Source organism: Kogia breviceps, chromosome 2 (genome assembly GCF_026419965.1).
Source record: "Kogia breviceps isolate mKogBre1 chromosome 2, mKogBre1 haplotype 1, whole genome shotgun sequence".
NCBI classification, from domain to species: Eukaryota; Metazoa; Chordata; class Mammalia; order Artiodactyla; family Physeteridae; genus Kogia; species Kogia breviceps.
Genome location: NC_081311.1, coordinates 193,910,766 through 193,933,865, shown reverse-complemented (window position 1 = coordinate 193,933,865; position 23,100 = coordinate 193,910,766). Strand labels below are relative to the sequence as shown.

At 54.6% G+C, this 23,100-nt stretch overlaps 1 protein-coding gene and 1 long non-coding RNA gene across 2 annotated transcripts; both read right to left on the bottom strand.

The window, feature by feature from the left end:
• Positions 1-5,100: 5,100 nt before the first annotated feature.
• On the bottom strand, positions 5,101-9,195 carry LOC136793720 (uncharacterized). The gene is made up of 2 exons (XR_010839341.1): positions 8,996-9,195; positions 5,101-5,874 (listed from the first exon to the last, which is right to left on the bottom strand). It is a non-coding gene; the product is annotated as an uncharacterized lncRNA (long non-coding RNA).
• A 10,560-nt stretch (positions 9,196-19,755) lies between these two features.
• TEX44 (testis expressed 44) lies at positions 19,756-21,605 on the bottom strand. Its single transcript, XM_059052899.1, is given in 6 exon segments — positions 19,756-19,764; positions 20,200-20,298; positions 20,435-20,676; positions 20,679-20,956; positions 20,958-21,062; positions 21,064-21,605. Coding segments are annotated over 6 exon segments (1,275 nt in total).
• Between the last annotated feature and the right edge of the window lie 1,495 nt (positions 21,606-23,100).

Here is a 23,100-nt window from a genome sequence, read left to right as displayed (position 1 = left end):
GTGTTTAAAAGGACCCATTTCCCCCCTTCCTCAGCAGCATCTGTTTTTTTTCAGATTTACTCTTTTTTAAAAAATGATTTTTCCTTCCATATTTCCAGTCTATCTCTTTTGCTCCCAGTCTGTTATTGAATGTTATGCAGCTGGGCCCTTTCCTGCATCTTGACTGAAGGACCATCCACCCAGGGCTTTCTGTGCTCTGCTGCCCCCCCCACCCCCCCTTCCCAGATTCCCTCTCTGTGGACTTTCCTCTGCGCCAGCCCTGGAAGAGCCTTCCCAGGTACCGTCCTGAAGCCCTGCTGTCCCCACCGAGGCAAGGCGGTGGATGTGCGGGGGGGCTCCTGCTGGGAGGAGTGAAGTCTTCTGCATTACTACCCTTCAGCCTAAATGAACAAGGCAGGTCTGACACTGACGACGCGAGTAAATCAGGCCCAAACGCCAAAAAAATAAATGGCCACATGTTTCCTGTCCCCAAGGGTATTCTGAAACACATACCTGCCAGTGAATGAAAACTGTATCCCGGAAAGTGGCAGGATGGAGGAATAAATCCAAAGGCTGACATTTCTTCCCAGGACAAGCCTCACTTATTTATCAGCCTGTGGCTTTTAGATACTAAATCTCCCTCCCTTCTAGGTTTCTAACCCCCACCCCCCTTTAAGATCCAGTGAAAGTCGCGGGTTCCCTCACCACGGGGAGGTCCCCTCTGATTACCTGGCCTCATAATGACCCAGCTCTCCTCCTGCTGCCCCCTAAACAGACTGAAATGGCACTGTCCTCAGGGAGCTGTCTGAAGCCAAAGAGATTTCTTAGCTATCTGGTTCCAACCTGACAGTCTTTTGAACTTTGTGTATACCTGTTAGCTGTATATGCCCATTTTGTATATTCCCCTATGCCCATTGGCAATGGCTTTGCCCGAGATGTATCCCTGGAAAAGATGGGGCCCAGGGGCTCCGTCACCTGCTTCACAGGGAACCCAGAGTGCTGTCAGCAGAGTCATCCATAACCTCCTGCCGCAGAACAGCGGCCGGCGGAAGAGTCTAGGGACTCTGACACCTGCACATTTTAGCATTCGGAATGAGTCCCTCCCTTGCTCCGTTCCAAGCATGCGACGGCACGAGAAACCATCCTTTTCCTATAAACTAAGTTTGCGCTTTTTTTTTTTTTTTTGCGGTACGCGGGCCTCTCTATCTTGTGGCCTCTCCCGTTGCGGAGCACAGGCTCCGGACGCGCAGGCCCAGCGGCCATGGCTCACGGGGCCCAGGCGCTCCGCGGCATGTGGGATCTTCCCGGACCAGGGCACGAACCCGCGTCCCCCGCATCGGCAGGCGGACTCTCAACCACTGCGCCACCAGGGAAGGGAAGCCCCTAGTTTGCGCTTCTAATGCTCAACCCTGTGCCCCCTTGTCCGACCACTCCCGGGATTAAGACGGGAGAGGAGGGGTTCACAGAGGCCAGCATGGCAGGCGTCCCATGAGTCACCTTCTGTCACTTGAAGGGTACACAAAACCGTTTCAGCTGTCTATGAGAAGCAGCCTTTCGGAGAATAACCCAGACCAAGAGCCCAGGTGGACACCAGTCCTAATTATCCTCCTTGTGACAAAGACTGCTGGGAACTCAAAATGCCTGACAGAGGTGCCAGGAGGCAGAGCGACAGGCCAACCACAGAGGAAGTCACCAGAACCCCAGAGTCGAAATCCTCTGCTCAAGTGCTTGTTTAAAAAAAAAAACACAAATGTTTCGTAGTGGAGCTCGGAGGGGGTCCTGGGCAGCCACCACGGCGGATCATTTGAGGCTGTCAGCCTGGGCTGTCCGTGGCTTCTGAAGAGGACCCGGAAGTTCACGGCCACACACCTGCCTGTGATCTCTCTCTCACTGGGCTCCACTCTCCAGGTTTTGTAGATTCCTGAATTCTCTCTGGCTGGGAAATTTGATCATTTGAAGTTTTAAAAGGAGTTAGGTGAAGATTTTTTGTTTTTCCTGGCAGAACAGTCTAAATCCTGTCTTGAATTAACTGCTAATTACTCGATTAGAAATTAAGATATTGTTTCTTCAAAAGTGACATTCCACTAATTAGCTTCTTAAAATCACTTACCCCCGAATTTACCTCATGACCCTACGTAGTTTTCTGCTACACACACTCCTCAATGGTTGTAGGACAGACCTTCCCCACCTTTAGTCTTATATGGGGAGCAGGTGGGTGGGAGACATCCATTCCACTGTGGTGCTTGTTATACGTGGCTTCATCTTGCTGAGAAGTTGGTTAGGTAGGTACAATACGACGTAAGAAGCAAGGTGTAATGTAATGTAATGGAAGACACCTCTGTGTGCGTCTGGCTGTGTTTGATGACGTGCACGTAACTTTACAGTGGCGAGCTGGAGGTGGCTCTCATCCCTCACCAACCGCGTGTATTTCTTCTCAACTGCACATTCACTGACATCACATTAGCAGCCTGACATCAGCGATGGCGGGAGTATTTATACCAGGAAAATTGGCAAACGCTACAAATCAGGCCGTTTTGTTGGGTGGCCTGGGCGGTGGGGAGAGTAGTGCTTAAAAAATGTTTGGAAGAAACAAGAAACCCAAAATAGTTACCTGTGCAGGGTGGGATTGGAGAGCAAGGCTAGCAGAGAGAGTTTCTTTTTTGCTTTTCGCATTTTTTATCATGTGCATCACTATTTTTTTAGAAGAGAATTTTCTTTCTTTTTTAACAATAAAGACTTCCCTCCGTGTTTATTAACCCCATCCCATCAGCTGGAAACTGTCTGGGCTGAGCTGTCTGGTTGAGGAAGAGATCAGAGCCTGGAGATGTGTTATCACAGCGGCCTCAGTGGAGCAACATCCTAGGGAAAGGAGAAGAGGCAGGGCCCTGAGGATGGACAGTGTGTGGAGCGGGCAAGTCCTTCTAGAACTTCACACCAAGTCTGAGAGGCGACCCAAAGTAATGACAGGCCCGCAGCCAAGATGTCGGGCCAAAATTTGGGTCATCAAATCCCAAGGATCAGAAAAATGGATGTGAAGATAGGACACCCCAGATGGTGCAGCTCCAGGGAGGATGGGGGAGGAGACCTGATAAAAAAAAAAGGATACAAGGTTCACAGGAGGAGCTTTTAGATTATGGGGCTGAGGGGCAACTTTTTAGGTCATTCCCAAGACCACTTCCCCTGCAGCTTAAGTTAAAAGGGGACATCAGCTCTGCCCAGGAGGGAAGGAAGGCAAACTGGGACAGTGAGGAAACAAGTAGAGACAGGTTCCTCAACACTGGGGAAAAGGCTCCTACAGCTCCCTGGGGAAAGCTGTGGTAAACGAGTTGCAGGGAATGAAGTACAGCTCCAGGCGGCTTCCAGGAACCTCGTCACACTGCAAAAAGTCCCCTAGAGGCCCTGGTCAGTGTTGGGAGGCAGGGTGGGGGGAGTGGAGGTTCCCATTGGAGGATTTTGCAGTGGCTTGTAAATTCCGAGCGGAGATAATGGAGGCGCCAGGTGCAAGGATGGGCCACAGGCAGGAAAATCCATCCGAGATGCAGCAAGAGGCAGGACCTGGTGGGCAGCCCTAGAAAAGGCTGGCAGGACCCCGCTGATGGGGGAACTTGAGGCAGCATCCCATCCTTCCCTGAGGGCCGGATACTTGGGAAAGGAGGCTCTCAGGAAACTGAGCACAAGGGGGCCCTACGTTGCCTGCTATGGCTAGGAAATTAGGGGAGGGGCAGCGGCAGGATGGAGCGGGCTGCTCCCCAAGGCAACACCCGAATGCTACCGTCTGTGCCCTCCACGTTCCTGAGACATTTCCAAACTCCACCTGAGAGTGTGGGCAGGCAGCCCCTTTTGAAGTCGTCAAGCAGGGCTGCCACTAGTTACAAGGGAATTGAATATCCACCTTATAAACACCGAAGGGTGGTAACAAGCAACAAGGACTAACAGGGCCACTACGTGGCCCCCTTTCTTTTTCTATTTTATTTATTTGATTTTATTTAATTAATTAATTTATTTATTTTGGGCTGCGTTGGGTCTTCGTTGCTGCGCGCGGGCTTTCTCTAGTTGCGGCGAGCAGGGGCTACTCTTTGTTGCGGTGTGCGGGCTTCTCGTTGCGGTGGCTTCTCTTGTTGTGGAGCACGGGCTTCAGTAGTTGCTGCACCTGGGCTCAGTAGTTGCGGCATGTGGACCCTAGAGCGCTCAGGCTTCAGTAGTTGTGGCTCACGGGCTCTAGAGCGCAGGCCCAGTAGTCGTGGCGCCCGGGCTTAGTTGCTCCGCGGCGTGTGAGATCTTCCCGGACCAGGGCTCGAACCCATGTCCCCTGCATTGGCCTGTGGATTCTCAACCACTGCCTCACCAGGGAAGTCCCTTAAATTTATTTTTAATTAATGTATTTTTTTGGCTGCGCCATGAGGCTCGTGGGATCTTAGTTTCCTGACTAGGGACTCAACCCAGGCCCTCGGCAGTGAGAGCACGGAGTCCTAGCCACTGGACTGCCAGGGAATTCTCAAGACCTTCATTTTTTAGAGAAATTAGATGCATAAATCTCTTATCACTGGCACAGGATGTTCCCCATCTCCTTCCATACTGCTGAGAATTGAGCAACCTTAAAATGTTGCTGAACCTACTGATTAATTACCATCAACCCCAAAAGCCCCACATCAATTACAGGTAAACTAAGTCAGTTTGTGCTGACATTCTCTGTCAACATGCTGAATGTTGAGTTCACATGGACTTCACTAAATCATAATATCCAACAGCTTCAGCTATCTGGGGGCATACTTCATAGTTAACTCACCCCCCAAAGCCTGTCAAGAGGGGAGGCTGGCAATCCATCAGGAGATAACCGGAAGAAGACATGCCTAGCCTTGGTCCCTCACTTAACCAACATGGAGACTTGTGGCTGCTGTGTGTTGTGCTGAGCTCTAAGGATACAGAGAGGGCCTGGCCCTAAGTGGAAGAGCGGATGGGCCCATGACAGCCATGCCACCACCAGGCTGTAGGCCCCAAGGACAGCCCTGTGCTGTATCTGTGACTGTATCTCTTGCACCTAAGAGGAGGCCTAACACTTAGTAGGTGCTCAATACATAATTAGAAATGAATAATATGACATAATGCCTTTGACAACAAACATTTGGGAAATCAGGAGAAAGCAGTTAATTCTGCTAGGGAACTGAAGAAGGCTTCACAGTAGAGGCCACAGGACCAAGCTGGTCCTTGAGTGTCGGAGTCAACAGGCAGAAAAGGGAGAAGGGCAGTCCAGGAAGAGGGTAGTGAATGGGAGGGCATGGTGTCCCAGGAGGTCAGGCAGGATGAAGAAGGATCTTGAACTAAAGGAAGGTCCAGACCCTACAGACTCTATGCTCTGGTCATAGATTCTACTGTTCCATATGACAAATTCTGCTTAGAATCAGGAGCCAAGTTGCCGCTTCAGAAACATTACTTTCCTTTTGTTCAGTGGTGGAATCATGCTGTGTTTCCTTTATCACCTTGACTGCCGGGAAGCTCCTGAAGTGCTGGGTTCCTTATACTTTTTCGTGCCCCCTAACAGTCCCATGGAGGACTCTTCACCCAGTAGATCATGTGTTAGTTCTCTGTTGCTTTATAACAACACAAACACAAACATAGCATCTTAAGACAGTACATATTTACTATTCACAGTTTCTCATAGGCGTCTGAGCTCCTCCACAGGGCTTCTGTGAAGGTGTTGGTCAGGGCTGGGGTCTCATCTGAGGCTTGACGGGAAGAATCTGCTTGCAAGCTCACATGGCTGTTGGCAGAATTCAGTTCTTTACAGGTGTCAGTTCTTGCTTGGTGTCAGCTGGTATCTTCAGTATCTTACTCTCTCCATAGGCAGTCCACAACACGGCAGCTCACTCCTTCAAAGCCAGCAAGGAAGAAGGTATCCTAGCAAAAAGGTTGTTACAATCTCATGTAACATAATCACATGCACACAATCACACCTCTCATCACCTTTGCCCTATTTTATTGGTTATAACAAGTCCCAAACGTACATGCCTCCCTCCCACATTCAGGTCACGAACCAGGAAGAAGGATCATGGAGCTACCTCCGATCTGTCCACCGCAAGTCCTCATCAGATAGTAACCATTCGTTAATTGAACTACTCCTTTTGGCAATTAAGGGCGTCATGTCACACAGACATACCTACTGTTTCCCCAAGAAGACAGTGAAGTGAGCGCTCTTTCTGCTAAGAATGCTCCCCCTGCCTCCACGGCATCTCCTACAATGTTGGGCACAGACAAGGTGATAAATATGAAATGACGAAACATTATAGGATTCACATTACTGCTGGAAAGACCTAGACTTTTCCCCCAGCAAGGTGATTATCTGATTGTCATAAATTTCTCAATTGACACACATAACTAAAAAAAACCCATGAAACAAATTTAACAGCCATAAAGTGGGAACTAGGTCAGACATTACTCTTATGAATGTGGCCCTTTCCTGAAAAAATGTCTCCTAACCCCCAGCAACTATTGTTTTCCCCTACGTTGCAGATGAGCTACGTACATTAATACTGTTTCTCCATTCTGTTAGGGCAAAATTTCACTAGCATAGTATGAGAGCCTAGGCTCTGAGGTCAGGTGACCTGGGTTGGCATCAAGTTTAGCCACTGACTGTGGGACCTTGGACAAGTCGCTTAACATCCAATAACGATAGCAAATGTTTGTTTAGTATCTGCTATATGCCAGGCTCTTTACATACGTGAAATTCATATAAATTCATTTAACCCATATAACCACTCTGGGGGGTAGGCACCATTATTAACCCCAGATTATAGATGGGAAAACTGAGGGATAATGGTTAAGACCAGGGCCTAAGATTCTCAACCTGAGCAAGAACATGGAGATTGAAGGGTCAGTGGTGGACAAGACAGCTGAGGACAAAGGAAAAGCAAACAGAATGCTCGTGCTAGAGGATTCTCTTTCTAACCTGCTGTCCCCACTGCCGACCACGGCCAAGGACAGGGAGAAACCCTGAGGCAGGCCAAGGGGCTCTGCCTCAGCTTCTGGAACTTTCTACCAACTCCACAAGGGCAAGGGCATCTGAGTTAACCCCTGAGCAGGAGGGAGCCCAGGGACCAAGACTTCCTGGTACCGGGGTGACTAGTGGGTAGGGGTGGGCAAAGTTCAGCCTCTGAGAGTAGAGAAGAGGGGAAGGGGCTGGACAGAGGGAAAGAGCGGGCACAGCTGACAAAGACAAACCTGGAGAAAGCACCCTTTCAGAACAGTTGGGCTCCCCCTTGACTGCTTAGGAAACAAGATAATGCACCAGGGAGGGGGGAAAGGAGTTGGCACTCAAAGGAATCTGGGAACGCTCCCTCCCACTCTCCACAGCGAGGTGGCCTTGGGCCTCCGTGGACTGGGGGTCCCTTACCCTGCACCATTCTCCCGCCCTCATCCCCTGATCTTTAGCCATTTGAGGCTGCCTCCTGCCGGGTTGTGGGGAGGGGACCAGCCAGGGAGTCCAAAAACCCCACAGAGCCAGACACCCTCTTAATCCAAGACCCCTTCCGCTGCCCAGACGCCCTCTCACCCCTGTACCCCAGGCTGGAGGCCACGCTGGGAGTCTGGCTTCTCTGGCAGGGCTTAGCAAGCCTCACTCGGAAGCAAACACCGTGTTTCTTACACTTTTCCCGCCAACATGTCAAGGTAATAGCTGGGAGGCTCCGCGGGTTCGCAGACACGTACGAAATGAACGCAGCTCAGTGCAGGATCGGGCTGCAGACACACAGTCCCCACGGGGCACATGGAGACTGCATGCTTGTCCTCACTCCCTCGAACGCCCCCATCTCCCACCTCCCCTTTTCTGCCTATCTCCCCTTCCTTCCGGGGGGCGGGGAGGGGATTCCAGGAGCACAGAGGAGTCCCCCGCGCTCTGGAGCGCGTACTGCCCGCGAGTGTGCCCATTTTCCCGCGGGCGCGGGCGCGTCTCTGCCCGGGAGCGGCCGGCGCGCGGTGGGACGGCGATCACAAATGGCGGCCTCAGGCTGTTGACGGACCGTGTGCGCGCCCCTGGGTGCCCCTCTGCGCCGCCTGCCCCTTGGGAGAAATGTGAGGCCTTAACACAAGCTGGAGGCAGAGGCGGCCCGGCTCTGCAGACACCTGACCCTCGCACCCCAACGTGAAGCCGGGGAGGGACTCGGGGCGCCAAGAGCGCCTCAAGAAGCGCGGGAGCGCCAGGGCCGGCTGACGGTCAACTTTGCGCCCAAATACGGGGCTCATGGGCTGCGGGCCTTGGCGGCGGGGACAGGACGGACGGAGCGGTGGGTCTGGAGAGAGCTCGGCTCCCTCCAGGGGATCTCGGGGTCGCGCGGGGGCCGCAGCTCGGCCGGGGCGCAGGAGGCCGGGGGAGGGGAGGCGGCTCCACAGTGCTCCGATTGAGCCCTGGAAAAACCCCGGCGCGCGGGAGAGAGGCGGACCAGCTCGCAGGCACGGCCGGGGATGGCGGGAACAAAGACGGCCCGGGGCCGGATGCAGTCATGGAAAAACCCATCGGGGCGCCGGGGCGGGGACGGGGGCGGCAGGGAGGGGCGGCGCGCGCCCGGCAGTCCTGCCACCTTCTTCGGCCGGCCCGGGCGGGGCTGCTCTCGGACCCCGCCCCGGAGCGCTCCTCGCGGGCGGAGGGGAGGCCCGGGAAAACAGAAAATGCCAGGCGGGAAGGGGAGGCCCGGGGACCGAGAACCAGAAGCGCGCTGGCTCCGGGTGCTGCGCGCCAGCCTGCCAGCCAACACACCCCGTGCTCTCGGCCGGTACGGGAGGGTGGCGAGGCTGGTGCGCGCCGGGTAGACGCGGCGCTGCGCACGGCCACTTCGCAGCTGCGGCAGCGGGTGGTGGCCGGCCCCTAGGGGGCGCGCGCAGACCACCCCCCAACCCGGCAATGGCGCGGACGCGTGTGTGGCGGCTCACACGCTCTGTACACACATGATCACTTACACTTACACCGTGCTGCCAGACACGCGAGCTGCCCCCAGCTCCCAGGACAGAGGGAAGGAAAGCGTCCTACCGAGGTGGGCGGATTAGATGCTCATTAGGCGGTCTCCAGGGCAGGTGACAGAACCTCAGGAACTGGGGAAGAGGGCCGTTGAAGAAGCGGAGATTAGGGTCCCCCCTTCCCTCTACATTACAGGTGCGTGCCCAGGTCCCGTCTCAGGGCTGGAGTTTCCTTCCCGTTCAGGACGCTTCCCGCCCTGCCCTGGTCTTAGGAACCCGCCTGGAGACCGTGAGGCATACTTTTTTTTTTCCCCCTTTAGAAAAGGAAAGTGTTGGCACAAGTTGGACTCAGTGACTCCTGAGGCCTTTTCCAGTTATGACTTATGAAGAAGGAACTGGACCCAGAGGCCATAAAAGGAGTTGGTGGGAGCTGAGAAAAAAGCTTGGTGCCTGGTTTGGCCCCAGCCACAGGCTCAAATGTCCACGTGTTTATTTGTGCGCCTGCCTGCTGTGGGGTGCCAGGGGGCAAAAGCTGAACCCATGGGGTCCCTGGCGTGGGGAGGGGATGTAAAATAGGACACGGTTCTGGGGGCCCAGAGCCAGATTCTGGAGCAGAAGAGACCTCAGGTTCTGCCTGAATGGGGAGGCTGCTCGGCTGTGGTGACAGGTGAGGGTTCTTGAAGGCCAGAGGGCAATGAAGCAGGAGCCCACCACCTCAAAAAGTTCAAGTTCAAGAAGGCTGCTTTTATGAGGCCTGGCTGTTGTAATTGTGGGAATACAGTTGTGGTGGGATTTCTAGTCACCTCTCAGAATACAAGGTCAATAGAAGCAGGTACACCAACGACAGGACAGGGTCAAATGAGCTGGCATCTACCTGTGGTCCCCTTGGGAACTGAGGTTGGAATCAAATGACCCAGCTCGACCTCTACCTAACTTCCTGGTTTGGGGGATCTTACCTAACATCTTTGGGCCTCAAATTCCTCATCTGTAAAGTGGGAACAAGAGCTTCTCCATAGGGGTGTATTGGGACTGAAAGTGGTATGAGAGCCCCTTCCATCTGCCTTCCCTCCTTTCCTGCTTCTCAAAGTCCTGGGGCTTGCTCACTAGGACTCCTTCCAAGTCCTAGTTTCCAGAGAGCAGGTGGGGTCCAGCGGGACGAAGGTTGGGGAGCAGCGCCCCCTGATGGTCGATATCAGGAGAGCTCGGTTATTCCGTGAGGACACACCCGGGCTAACCTGCTTAGTGCCTGACGGTCTCTGGCAAGTTAGAGCCTCCGTGGGCTGATCCTGGGGCTCCACTTAGGGAGGCTTTTCCTTCTTGGCTCAGTTACCCCCTTGAGCAAGCAGAGAGAATTCTGCTTCCTCACATCATCTGCCCTCTCGCAGTCCAGCTTCTCCATCTTTTTTTTTTTTTTTTGCGGTCCGCGGGCCTCTCACTGTTGTGGCCTCTCTCATTGTGGAGCACAGGCTCCGGACGCGCAGGCTCAGTGACCGTGGCTCACAGGCCCAGCTGCTCCGCGGCGTGTGGGATCCTCCCGGACCGGGGCACGAACCCGTGTCCCCTGCATCGGCAGGCGGACTCTCAACCACTGCGCCACCAGGGAAGCCCCAAGCTTCTCCAGCTTTAACAGGCTTCTCTCATTTCTGCCCCGGAGGAATCCATGTGGCATTCATACTGTGATTTACAGCTTGCACAGCACTTTGACACACATTACTCATCCCTGAGGTGTGCTGTTTCTGGGTGGTGACGGCACTAGATGGATAGAGGATGCTGGTTTGGAGCGTGGCTCCAGCATAGCGGGCTGATTTGGATCTTGCCTCTTCCATCCAGCTGTGTAACCAGGGTGACGTTCAAAACATTGAATAACCAGTGGGACAGTCAGCGGCCAATCAGAACAGACCCTGCCCTAAACACCAGGTACAACCAAATGTGTGTACCTGCTGAAGATTCTGGAATAATCTCAACCGCACGGGGCCTCGGTTTCTCTATCTGCAATGATGATCCTAACAGTACCACGTTGTAGGGCTGTTGTGGAGACTAAAGTAGTTATTGGCTGTAAAAGGTTGAGAAACCAGTGTTTGGCACATAGAAAGCACCCTGGAGTTTGCTTTATTACTGGTCCGGTCTCTTCGCAGACTCAGTGACTCACGGTGATCGCCACTCTTAAGGGAGACTCCCCAGGTGAACCCTCTGTGTGCACCCGAGCTCGCCTCCTGCCTCACTTCCGACTTCCCACACCTCCTTGTCTAGCCCTCTAGTTATTCTACTCACCAGAAGCGCTTCTCAAACTTTACCACGTATCTGAATTTCTGGGCTGTCTTGTTAAATTACAGATTATGATTGAGGAGGTCTGCGTGGGGCCTGGGATTGCATATTTCCTCCTAGCTCCCGAGTGGTACTGATGCTGGTCTGAGAAGGAAGACTCCTGGAGATCACTGCAGAAACAGAAGTGCCAGCTGATTGCGATCTGTAAATATTTATTGAGCACCTACTCAGTGCAAGGCCATGCAAGGATCCAAACAGTCCAAGGGCTGGGTTCCAACCTCAAGCAGCGGACACGTTATCTTGCACAAATACAGGTTAAAACTGACAATCAGGCCGAAGGGTTAACATGTGCCCAACAGTAGGCGATGCATGTGGTGAATCCGTTCTCTGCACTGTAGCCAGAGTGATGCTTTAAACAGGTGAAGATCTTGGCTTTGGCCAAGGCATTTTATTTTCTTCAGTAGAGGGGATCTCCGGAGAGGGCTGACAGCGGAGGGTCCTTGTGTCTGCAGCCTGTTCTCCCAGCACGGGGGCACCGTAGTCCTTCAGGGCTGCAGGGGACCTGGATGGTGCGGCACAGCGCCCACATGGGGGGACTCACTTTGGCAGGAGGGTAGGATTCAGAGAGGCTGACGGAGGGAGTGGGGAGTCCAGCAGGGGCATCTGCAGGCCCTGATCCCAGGGTGGAGATGAAGCAGAGGGGCTGAGGCAGAAGTTCTCTCCCTTGGTTCCCTGAGGACAGAGTGGGACAAACCATGGGTGTGATGTAGACCTTAGGAGGCCACAAACACATCCTTGATTTTCGTTCTTGTATATACTGTTTTAGTGATAACCAGTGCCAAATTATCATCAATTGGTTGCTACACTTCATATTTCATCATCTTACGTAGATGACCCTCAGGTATTTTTTCAAGAGCAAGTGTTCTTCAGTTGAAAATAGAGAATCAAACATCCAGCATTTGCAGAAACGAGCATTTCTGGAAGTGTTCTGTGGTTTTGGTCCTTTGATAAGAAAGCACTGAGGGCCTTCCCTGGTGGCGCAGTGGTTAAGAATCCCCCTGCCAATGCAGGGGATATGGGTTCAAGCCCTGGTCCGGGAAGATCCCACATGCTGCGGAGCAACTAAGCCCGTGCGCCACAACTACTGAGCCTGTGCTCTAGAGCCCGCGAGCCACAACTACTGAGCCCATGTGCCACAACGACTGAAACCCACGTGCCTAGAGCCCGTGCTCCACAACAAGAGAAGCCACCGCAATGAGAAGCCTCTGGACCGCAACGAAGAGTAGCCCCTGCTCCCCGCAACTAGAGAAAACCTGCGCGTGCAACGAAGACTCAATGCAGCCAAAAAAAAATAAGTAAATAAATTTATTTTTTTTAAAAAAGAAAGCACTGGGTACATCTCCCCCCCTCCCCCCGCCATGTAATATCTTGTGGGCCTCTTTGAGGACCCTCTAGATGCCCACATTGTGTTGAATGGATGGTTAGGACAGTGGTCCTGGAAGCAGCCAGCAGCAGTGTGGGGAGAGGCCAACAGATGGACCCTGAGAGAGGGAAGAGGTGGGCTGTGCCCGGGAAGGAGGCTTGCTTGGTGTCTAGGACTCACCAGCTGGCCTCGTTTCGTGAGCCTGCAATCTGTGCAGTCCCACAGGGCTCCGTGCTTGGTTTAATGCTTTGCTGTCCCTGTCATGACATTCTTAATACTTTTTCTTTTTTTCTTAATACTTTTTGAAGAAGGGACCTTGCAGTTTCATTTTGCACTTGGGCCCCATAAATTATGTAGCCGGTTCTCCTCAACAGCTTTGGTTCCTAGGCCCAGGGCCCATTCCCGAGGGGTCATCTGGGACAGACCAGGGAGCCTGGGCGATGGGGGGGTGGGCCTGGGTGAATCCTTGAACAGGTCCTATATGTGAATCTGGGATCAGGGAGCCTGCTTCACCCAGAGGGGAGGAGACGATGAGGGCTGCAGGCTTTCTCAACTGAGAATCAGGCTGTGGAGAGTCACTGCCCAGGAAGGCCAGCCCTGCGGCTGCTCTTTCAGAGATAACAGATGCCTCCTGCCCTCTGAGCCCCCCGTCAGCTGTCAGACTGTTCACAAGAGACATGAAGATTCACAGGGATGGAGCAGAGGCCTCGCTTGATGGGACAGGTAGAGTGGCCCTGGCTCCTGGGTCAACAGCTGGTCTGGATGTCGATGCTTGGCTTGTTCTCTGTGGCCTGGGTTCATAGATCCATGTCCCTGAGTCCAGCCTGGCTTGGCACATTGGACAGGGGGAGGTGGTAGTGTCTCCTTGGAGACACATTGTGAGAGGCCTGGGTGCTACCCTGTTTTGACGGGTGCCATAATGAGGGAGGAGCCTGAGAGGCCTGGATAGACTGCGCCACTTAAGTCCCAAGACCCAGTTACAGTGCTGAGTTCTGAGGGGTCCCCCAGGCGGGCCTGGGCCAGCTCTCGGGGCCCAATTTAGGTCACTGCTTTGTCTTTCGGCACCTGCTGCTCTTTATGCTCCTGTTGTGCCGTGTCCCTCACCTTCTGCTGCTCCAGGTTTGAACCTTATCCTCTCTCCTCTGTGACTGACGCCACCCGCCTCCGTTTACCCGTGTACTTGTCACTTTCACTTTCTTGCAGTTTACTCTCAGTGGGCAGCACTGGGGCCTATTCCCTACCTTGTCCCACCGTCATTTTTGAACAAGGGGCCCCTCATTTTATTTTTGCATTGTGGTCCCCAGATTATGGAGCCGGTCTGCTGATCGGCTCACCAGGGCTCGAGATCAGAACCTGACAAGGGGTTCGGAGTGCTGGAGGCATCTCGCAGCTCTGAAAGGGGAGCGAACGTCCACGGTCCCCCGGAGAGGCCGCGCTGAGAGCCCGCTGTGTTCCACTGAGGGTGACAGTGCGGGCCGGGGTGCTACAAACAGAAGCGCTTTACTTCTAGGAGTTTACCCAGCAGGGCGTTTATAAGTAGGACAAAGCCTGGCGGTCCAGGGGCCACAGGGCAGGAGCGGGGAGAAAACCCGAGCGGCAGGGAGCGGAGTTGGGGCGTCCGGCTTTGGGCGCAGACCCCGCCCCGCCTGGGTCGCCAGTCTCCGAGAGCTGAAAGGGCCTCTGTGTTCCGTCTCCCGCCTGCCCGCGGGCCAGGAGCGCATTTCCTCAGCTGCGCCAGACCCCGGAGGCTCCGCAGACCCTCTGGGGACAGACACAAATAGTTCCCGGCCCAGCTGCCTGGTCAGTTACCTTGGGAACCAAACTCAATCTGCTGACGTCACTGGGCCGTTGCGCAGCAACCGGTAAAGACTCTCTCTCCAGCTCTCCCAGCCTCCGCGGTGAGGTAGCCGTCGCCATGGAGACGGCGGGACTGGGCAGGGCGGTGGATGACCCCGCCCGGCCGCGCGGTCCTCGCCGCCCCTCGCCCTCCCGGCCGCACCCTCTGTTCCGATCCGGCGCTGCTCCTCCCCGCGACGGAAGGGGACCGGCCCCAGCCGAGGAAACAGCGCCGCCTGGCCTCGGGCCGGCCGGTGAGGGCCCCGTGGTGGCCTAAGTGAGCCCCGCAGCCAGCCGGGATTTCTCCCCCAGAGAAAGGCCTTTGTTCACCGTCACCCATCTGACTGACCCCTTTTTGGTTCCAGTGTTTCTCACCAGGCCCCAGCCTGGGTTCCTGCTCTGGAAACAAGGAGCAGGTGGCAGCACGGGGCGTTTCCAATCCCCTCCCCTCCAGTCGCCTAGGACATCTCAGCCGCGCTAGGCCATCTGCCTTGGCGGAGGACACAGTGGGCCCTGCTCACCGCCACTCTGCGCCCATCCTTGGTTCCCTGCGACACTCCTGCGCCTTCCCCTGGCGTCTGTGCTGAGGCATTCACTTCCGTGCCTGCTGTGCTGGGTGCGCTTTGGCCAGGCCACCCCTGGGTGGGGGGAGTGGGGAGGGAGGGAGCTACCTGACCACCTCGCAGAGTTTCTGGCATGGGTGTTGTTCCGAGGCTGCTCCATCTCCCTGCCCACCTCCACGTCACACCCTAGCAGATTATAAAGTGCTGAATCCCCAAGTGCAGGCTGGGAGATGAGGCCCAGAATCGTTCAGGGGCCATCAAAAACTGCATTTTGACAAGAACTCATAAAATACAAGTGGTCGGACACAAAACCATGTGTTTTAGGTGAATCCTATTTTCTCATTGACTGATATTTAAAACTCAGAGATCCAAAGGAGTAATTTTCAATCCATGGAGCTGGAGGGAGAACACTTCACAACGCCTCAGATCTTTCCAAAGCACATGGTTAAGGGAAAGTTCTGATTGCGGGCAGAACATTCCCGGACAAGCTCACATGTAGCGGTGGGCACTCCGCAGGGCTTAGAACCTAAGACTGGACTCTGTGTGGTCTTGTGCAAACAGCTGATCTCAGCCGGAGTGCCAGCCTGGTTTCGTGGGACAAGTGACTATTATCTGCCGGGGGGGCTTTCAGATGCAGGTGTGGAGGGAGGTCAGGGCTGTGCCACCTGCTGTGGGGAACCCAGGCGGGCCAGGAGAGGACATGTTGCCTGGTTCCCTCCTTTTGTCTTTGGGAGGGGCGTGGTTCAGGGTGCCCAGAACTGCCTGCTCAGAGAGCTACCACGGGCACTGGCTGAGGAAGGCCTTTCCAACATGTGATCCAGGCTGGGCCAACCAGAGTCCTTCCCCTTGGGATTTACCAGACTGGAGCAGGGAACCAGACCTTTCCTCTTGGTCTGGGAAGCGAAGGGTTGTGGGCCCAGAGCCTCCAGGAGCCTCGTTCCCCACGAGAAGCAGAAGCCTGGGGGAGGGGCAGGGTTGCCATGGAGGCAGAGGACATAACAATGGAGGCATCCTGCTACCTTTGAGTCCCTGACACCAGGCATCTTGAAAGCCGGTTCCTTCTCAGCCCTTCTCTGCCCAGTCCACCAAATCCGTGGGTTTTTGTCACTTTCCGTTAAGAGACTCCTGCCCAATATACAGACAATGCAGAAAAACACAAGGAAGGAAGAAACTAACGTGTCACGTGCCTACTGTTAAATGCTATTTTTTTGTGTGTTTTTTTTTGTGGTATGTGGGCCTCTCACTGTTGCGGAGCACAGGCTCCGGACGCACAGGCTCAGCGGCCATGGCTCACGGGCCCAGCTGCTCCACGGCACGTGGGATCTTCCCGGACCGGGGCACGAACCCGCGTCCCCTGCATCAGCAGGCGGATTCTCAACCACTGCGCCACCAGGGAAGCCCTGTTTTTTGTTTTTTTATATGCATTCTTGATCACAGCATCCCTGTGAGGCATTTTGTAGATGAGGAAATAGAGGTTTGGCCATCTTCTAGGACCGCAGTGCCCACTTGAGGACTCCACAGGGAGGGCCAGTGCAGGTTCACTGGATACTGCCCACCCAGAGACTCCTCGGCCAAGCCCTACCCTTGAAGCCACAGTGTTCCTCTGCTGTCTCCCGGGACTTGTCGGTTTCCTTCTGTTAGCCATGCCCCAGCCGGGCTCAGAGGTTAGGATGTTGTGCCCGCCCCATGGCTCTTAGCTCAGCCTAAATGTTTCTTTAAGCAGAACCTCTGCTTACTGGCCAATCTCTCAGTGGCAGAACATACAACCAAAAAGACTGTTGTTGATCCTAGAGAAACGCTGGTGGCTGTCAGGTGTTAACCCTAACATATAAACCAGAAGGGGTGGGGAGGCACCAGCTTTGTTGGGGTGAATTTATAACTTTGTTGTGCCTCAATTCTCAACACCAAAGAGTACCCTACACACAGCCACCCTGTTATTCTGACGACCACTCATTCTTTTTCCCCTTACGCACCACCTCTGTCTCTACTAACTGCCTCTCCCCAATGGTTCAATAGTTGTTTGGTTTTTATTCATCCAACACGGTGGGCTCACAGGCTCGTGTGATGGGCTGGGTCACCCCCGCTTGCTGATTGCTCCTGTGTCTTATGAATTGCTTCCTCTTGCCTGTAAAACGGGGCATTTCTCCAAGCTCCTGCCTCTGGGCCTTTTCTTTCTCGCTCTGGCCAGAGCTGAGGTGCACCCACTTCTCTGCAAGTTGGATTCCTCAGCCCTGAGTGCACAGCCCTGACCTTTGGCCCAGGTGCAGTAGCACCTGGCTGCCTGCAGGTCCCACCTGCAGAGAAGATGCACTGCCAGGCATATTGGACAACACAATTGTTAATCCCCCCGTAAAGAGGAAGGCCAGGGGCGAGCAGGGGAATTCCGTTCCTAGTACATAGCTCCGTAGAAGCCTTCTGTCCTAATGATCACAGTGATCGTGGACACCTATATTGTACTCAACTGTGTGTCAGGCACCTTTCCAAGCACTTGACTCATTTAATCCTCACAGCAGCCTGACGCCGTCGGTGTATTGTCATTTTACAGATGAGGAAACCAAAGCACGGGGTGGGGCGGGGGATGAAAGTAACACAGCTAGAAGGAGGTACAGCCAGGATTCAAGGTAGCCTGACCCCCAAAGCCATGCTCTTTGCAACTCTACTGGCTTTCACACACAAAATGGTGTTGGTCCAGCAGCCCTTCCTGTGGGGAACCCCCATTTCTGGGCTGACCCTGGCCTCAGAGGTGGACATGAGGCCCAGGCCAGGTAACGAGGTATTGCACTCCCACAGCCTCAGTAATTGGTTCAGCAGAGAGCATGGGAGCCAAGCCAGGCCTGGCAGTGTCCTCACCTGGGACTCTCCTGCCAGATCCAGTGGAAACAAGGGCCTCTCTCTTTCCAGGAAGGTGGCTGAGTGCCTGAAAATGGAGCCAGCACAAAGGGGCTGAACTGGAAAGACAGAGCCCCGAGGGCACGGCTGAACCCTGGGTCCAAACACGCCCGCACTTGGCAGTTGTGCTAGTTGGCTCAGCCCTTCCCCTGACCTGGGTTGAGCTTGGTTTCAGTCTTTCATTCACCTTTGCAGTCTCAGTGTCTAGCAGTGCCTGGCATATAGTGGCACTTACCTGGTTCAGAAGATATTTGTTGAGAGCATTTGAGGTCCACCCTGGCAGCTCTGTCTCCCACGCTCTGCCCTGGGCTCCAGGCAGGTTGAGCTGCTCAGCCACCCTCCCCAACCAAGCCCCCATCACGCCTGCCTCGACTTTTGTTGTCCATGCCTCTGTCGGGGACACCATCTCTCCTCTTTTTTTAGGTCTGACTCAAGGAGGCCCTGATACTGGGATCTGAACTGACAATCTCCCTCCTCTGAATTCTTTGCTTTCACTACATGGGGACAGGTCACGTCTCATCTACAGAAAGTGGCAGCTCCTTGAGGGAAGGGGATAGACACACCTGGTTGTCTTTTCATCCCCTTGGGGCCTGGCATCAGACTTCCTCACAGGAGCCATCTGCCGGGTAGGGGTGGCAGGGTGGTAGACGCGTGCCCGTGGGGATAAGGCAGGCGGCTCAGTACTGACGCAGGCCACGTACTTCCCTCTAAAGTGGGCAGCTCAGCTGCCGGTGGCCCAGAAGAAATAAGAGCCCTAGGTTTCTCAAGAGAAGCAGAAATCCATGTTTTCATTTTAAATCTCCTGGCTTTTAAATGTTAGCAGCTAATTCCCAATTTAAGAAACACTGTGTAGGGGGACTTCCCTGGAGGTCCAGTGGTTAAGACTCTGCTCTCCCAAAGCAGGGGACCCAGGTTCAATCCGTGGTCAGGGAACTAGATCCCTCATGCTGCAACTAAAGAGCCCGCATGTCGCAACGAAGAGCCCGCAAGCGGCAACGAAGATCCCGTGTGCCACAACTAAGACCTGGCGCCGCCAAATAAATATATAAATAAACATTTTTTTAAAAAAGAAAGAAAAGAAACACTGTGTAGGGCACATCCATCAGTGGGCTGGTTTCAGCCAAGGTCTCCCATTTGGAGACTCTGCTGGGAATGAGGGACGGATGAATGAAGGAATCCACAGCCAGGGCTGCAGCGTGAAGGTGTGCGGGTTGTGACCTGTATAAGGCACCCAGCCAAGGGCAGGAGTTGGGGCTGATGTCCAGCCAGATCCTCACTCACCAAGTCATGTGGCCAGCATGGCACTGTGTCCAGCCAGAGAGTGGGCTGCTGGTTTTCCACAACTACTGAAGCCCGTGTGCCCTAGAGCCTGTGTGCCGCAACTACTGAACCCATGTGCTGCAACTACTGAGGCCCATGCGCCTAGAGCCCGTGCTCTGAAACAAGAAAAGCCACCGCGATGAGAAGCTCGCGCACCACCACAAAGAGTAACCCCTGCTCTTCACAACTAGAGGAAGCCCATACACAGCAACAAAGACCCAACACAGACCCCCCCCCCAAAAAAAAAAGAAAAAAAACACCACGTAAAGAGACCCGGGTCTAGGGTGATCAACTTATCCTGGTTTGCCTGGGGTTTTCTTGGTTTTAAATCTGAAAGTCCCACATCCCAGGAACCCCAGGCAAACCGGGGTTGTTGATCACCCTATGTAGATCCCTGAATCCCACTGTGTCCCCAGCCTGCTGGAAGGTAATAATCATGGCAGCTGAAGTGTGTGAGCTTATTAAGTGCCAGACATCATGTGTTAGGACCTGTGTTGTTTCCCTCACATCTCATAACATCTTCATGGTGTGGGTTCGTTATTTGTTCTGCAGAGGAGGGTTGGAGGTTCAGAGGGTGAAGGGATTGGCCCGTGGCCAGTAGCCGTGCTGGGGTCTGAGCCCACACTGGGCTTGTTCCCGGCTCTCAACCCCACACTCTCAATCCCACGATCAGAGGGCCCGGCTGGGTGTCCTGAGCCTGCCTGCTAAGCCAGTAGGCGTGGGGAAGGGCCAGATCTTACTTCCTCAGAAATGCACTTACCTGGGCTTCCCTGGTGGCGCAGTGGTTGAGAATCCGCCTGCCGATGCAGGGGACACGGGTTCGTGCCCTGGTCCGGGAAGATCCCACATGCCGCGGAGCAACTAAGCCCGTGAGCCATGGCCCCTAGGCCTGCGCGTCCGGAGCCTGTGCTCCGCAACGGGAGAGGCCACAACAGTGAGAGGCCCGCATGCCGCAAAAAAAAAAAAAAGAAATGCACTTACCTGGTTAGAGGTCCAGCCAAGATCAATTTGTGCAGGTCTGAGCCCCGCGACGCCTGCCCTGCCCAGGCCCTTTTCCTTCTGCACTTTGGCCCCCAGCCCCTGAATGCGACAACCCGAGAAGCCCTCAGGGGACACCTTGCTGTTTCCAGAACACCCTAGTCCCCTCCTGTCCCTCCACCCTGTGCCCGCTGCACAGACAATGTATGAGGCTGGCGCTTGGAAAATAAACGCTCGCCGGTGATTTATTGCCCGGTCTGGGGAGAGCCGTCCAGGATAGGGATGCATGAGCGAGCAGGGCGTGAGTGCTCCCGGGGTCTCGGGAGGCTGTCGAGCGCGGGGCATCGTCCAAGTTGGGGCCGGCGTGGGCCTGGCGTGGGGCGAGGTGGCTGGTCAGGCAGTGCGTGGCCGAGAGGATGTCCTCTACGGTCCTCCGCTCCACCGGTTCCAGCGTGTGGGTGATGGAGCGCAGGGCCGACTGGTCCCCCCTGCCGGCCCGGAGCACGAGGCAGAGGTGGCACTCCCCAGGATGCTGGAGATGGAGCGCAGGCTGGGCCCCGGGTTGTGCAGCAGGTCTGTCACGGAGCCGTGGCCGGAGGCCAGGCTGCCCGTGGCCACGCCCGTGGCAGTGTCCCACCACGCCAGGATGTCTGCCAGGGAGCTGACGGACCCCTCACCCCCGCCCAGCCAGCTGGTCATGGAGCGCATGTAGTTGTTCTCACTGGCCGTGGAGTCCAGGGACCTCCTCTGCACGGCTGCCACCCGGCGAGGCAGGGGCTGATGGCAAAGCATCAGTGTCAGGGTTCAAGGCCTCCTGACCCTCAGGTTTCTCCTCAACAGCTTCAGCAGTGTCAGCAGCCCATGTCAAGCCGGTCATTGGCATCTGCTGTACTCACGATGGGCTGAGCCTCCACATTTTGCAGGGACTGTACCTCAGCGCTTGGGGTAGATGGAGCTAGTTCCTGTTCCCTGTCTGGGACGCCTGCCGCTTGTGGTGTCTCTTCCTTAATCAGGGAGTAAAGTTGGAAAATCTGAGGATTCTGAGTCATACTCGAATCTTGCACCAGCACTTTCTGCACTAGGTTCTGGAAGCCCATGGACCTTTGCAGGGCACCTGGGGCCGGGGGGCAAGCAGGGCTGTGGGCTCCTGTGGGCTCCTGGGCGTGCCCCACGGCAGCTCCATGCTTGTCCTTATCCTCAGATGCTGACGTGGCCCCCAAGGTGGCTGGCTTGGAAGGCTGATCTACATCCTGCTGTTCAGCCAATGCTGCAGTGTCGTGAGCTGTTGGGACATCTGCGAGGAGGGGCACCTGACTTTGGGACCCCACTGTTGGGATGTCTGTAGACCTGCTACCACCAGGTGTGGGGACGCTGGAGGCTCTGGCCTCTCCCGAGGGCATGGGGGTCATCTAGGCCCTCTGTCACTTGTGCTGGTTGAGGGAGTGGCCATGGCCCCGCTGGGCTGAGTTGTCCAGGTGGTGAGGTCACAGGGGGCTGTTGAAGCTGGCAATGTCACAGGCACCTGCAGAGCAAGGGTCCTGAGCCTCCGGAGTGGCTGCCCTAGCGGGCTGAGTCTATGGGACTATTCGTAGCCAAGTTTGCGGGTATCTAAGGAGAGAGAGAGGCAAATGTCTTGGAAAAGCATGGAAGTTATATACAGGTGCAGGGCCCACAGGGAGTCCGGATGGCTGTGACTGATGAAAGAGAATGGAATGCAGGTGTTGATTTATAATACATGTTATAAGGGACCACTGCCGGCACCTCCATGTCCACACTGGTGACTGATTTGGCCAGTCTTTCTGCAGAGGCAGTTTCGCAGCAGTGGTGAGTAGGAACAAGTGAAGGCTAAGAGCCTGGGCAGCTCCCAGCCCTGACTGTGTTTGGTTGTGGGGAGCTACAGACTGAATGTTTGTGTCCCACCCCAAAATTTATATGTTGAAAGCTAATCTGCCACGTCATAGTATTTGGGGGTGGGGCCTTTGGGAAATGATTAGGTCATGAGGCTAGAGCTCTCATGAATGGGATTAGCGCCCTTATAAAAGGGACAACACAGAGCTCCCTGGCCCCCTCCTCCATGTGAAATGCAGCGAGAAGACTGCTATCTGTGAACCAGGAAGCAGGTTCTCACTGGACACTGAATCTGCAGCCCAAATGAGCTAAGACAGAGTTTTACCCTGTGACTCAGGATAAACAGTCTCCGTCTTCTCCCTGTTTAACTAGGCTGGGAGGGCAGAGAATAACAAAAGATCTGTAAACCCTCGAGTATTCTTTGGAAACCTGCAGACCCAAATAAATCTACTTGTGCTGCGCTCTTCATTAAGAGGGTGGTTGGGGCTTCCCTGGTGGTGCAGTGGTTGAGAGTCCGCCTGCCGATGCAGGGGACGTGGGTTCGTGCCCCGGTCCGGGAAGATCCCACATGCCGCAGAGCGGCTAAGCCCGTGAGCCATGGCCGCTGAGCCTGTGCTCCGCAACGGGAGGGGCCACAACAGTGAGAGGCCCGTGTACCGCAAAAAAAAAAAAAAAAAAAAAAAAGAAGGTGGTTGGAGTGAAGTTTCTATTCTGTTGTGTCTGTGCTTCCCTTGGGGGTTAGCAGCTAACATTTCGTGCCTGCTTATCACGGGCAAGAGAAGGAGCTAAATATCTAATCCTTCCAACTACCCCGTTGTCTCTAGGTAGGCGTGGATCCATTATTATATCCATTTTATACATGGGGAAGCTTAGCCTCAGAGGGAATAAGTGATTTATTCAAAGGCACACTATTAATAAGCACTGAATCTGGGATGTGAACCTTGTCTGGCTTCAGAAGTCAAGCTCTCCAGCACGATTTTACACCCAGAAGGGATATTAAAATATTGAATGACTGGAGTGCTAAGGATACTGGCTAATGCAGAGAGAGGCCTGCCA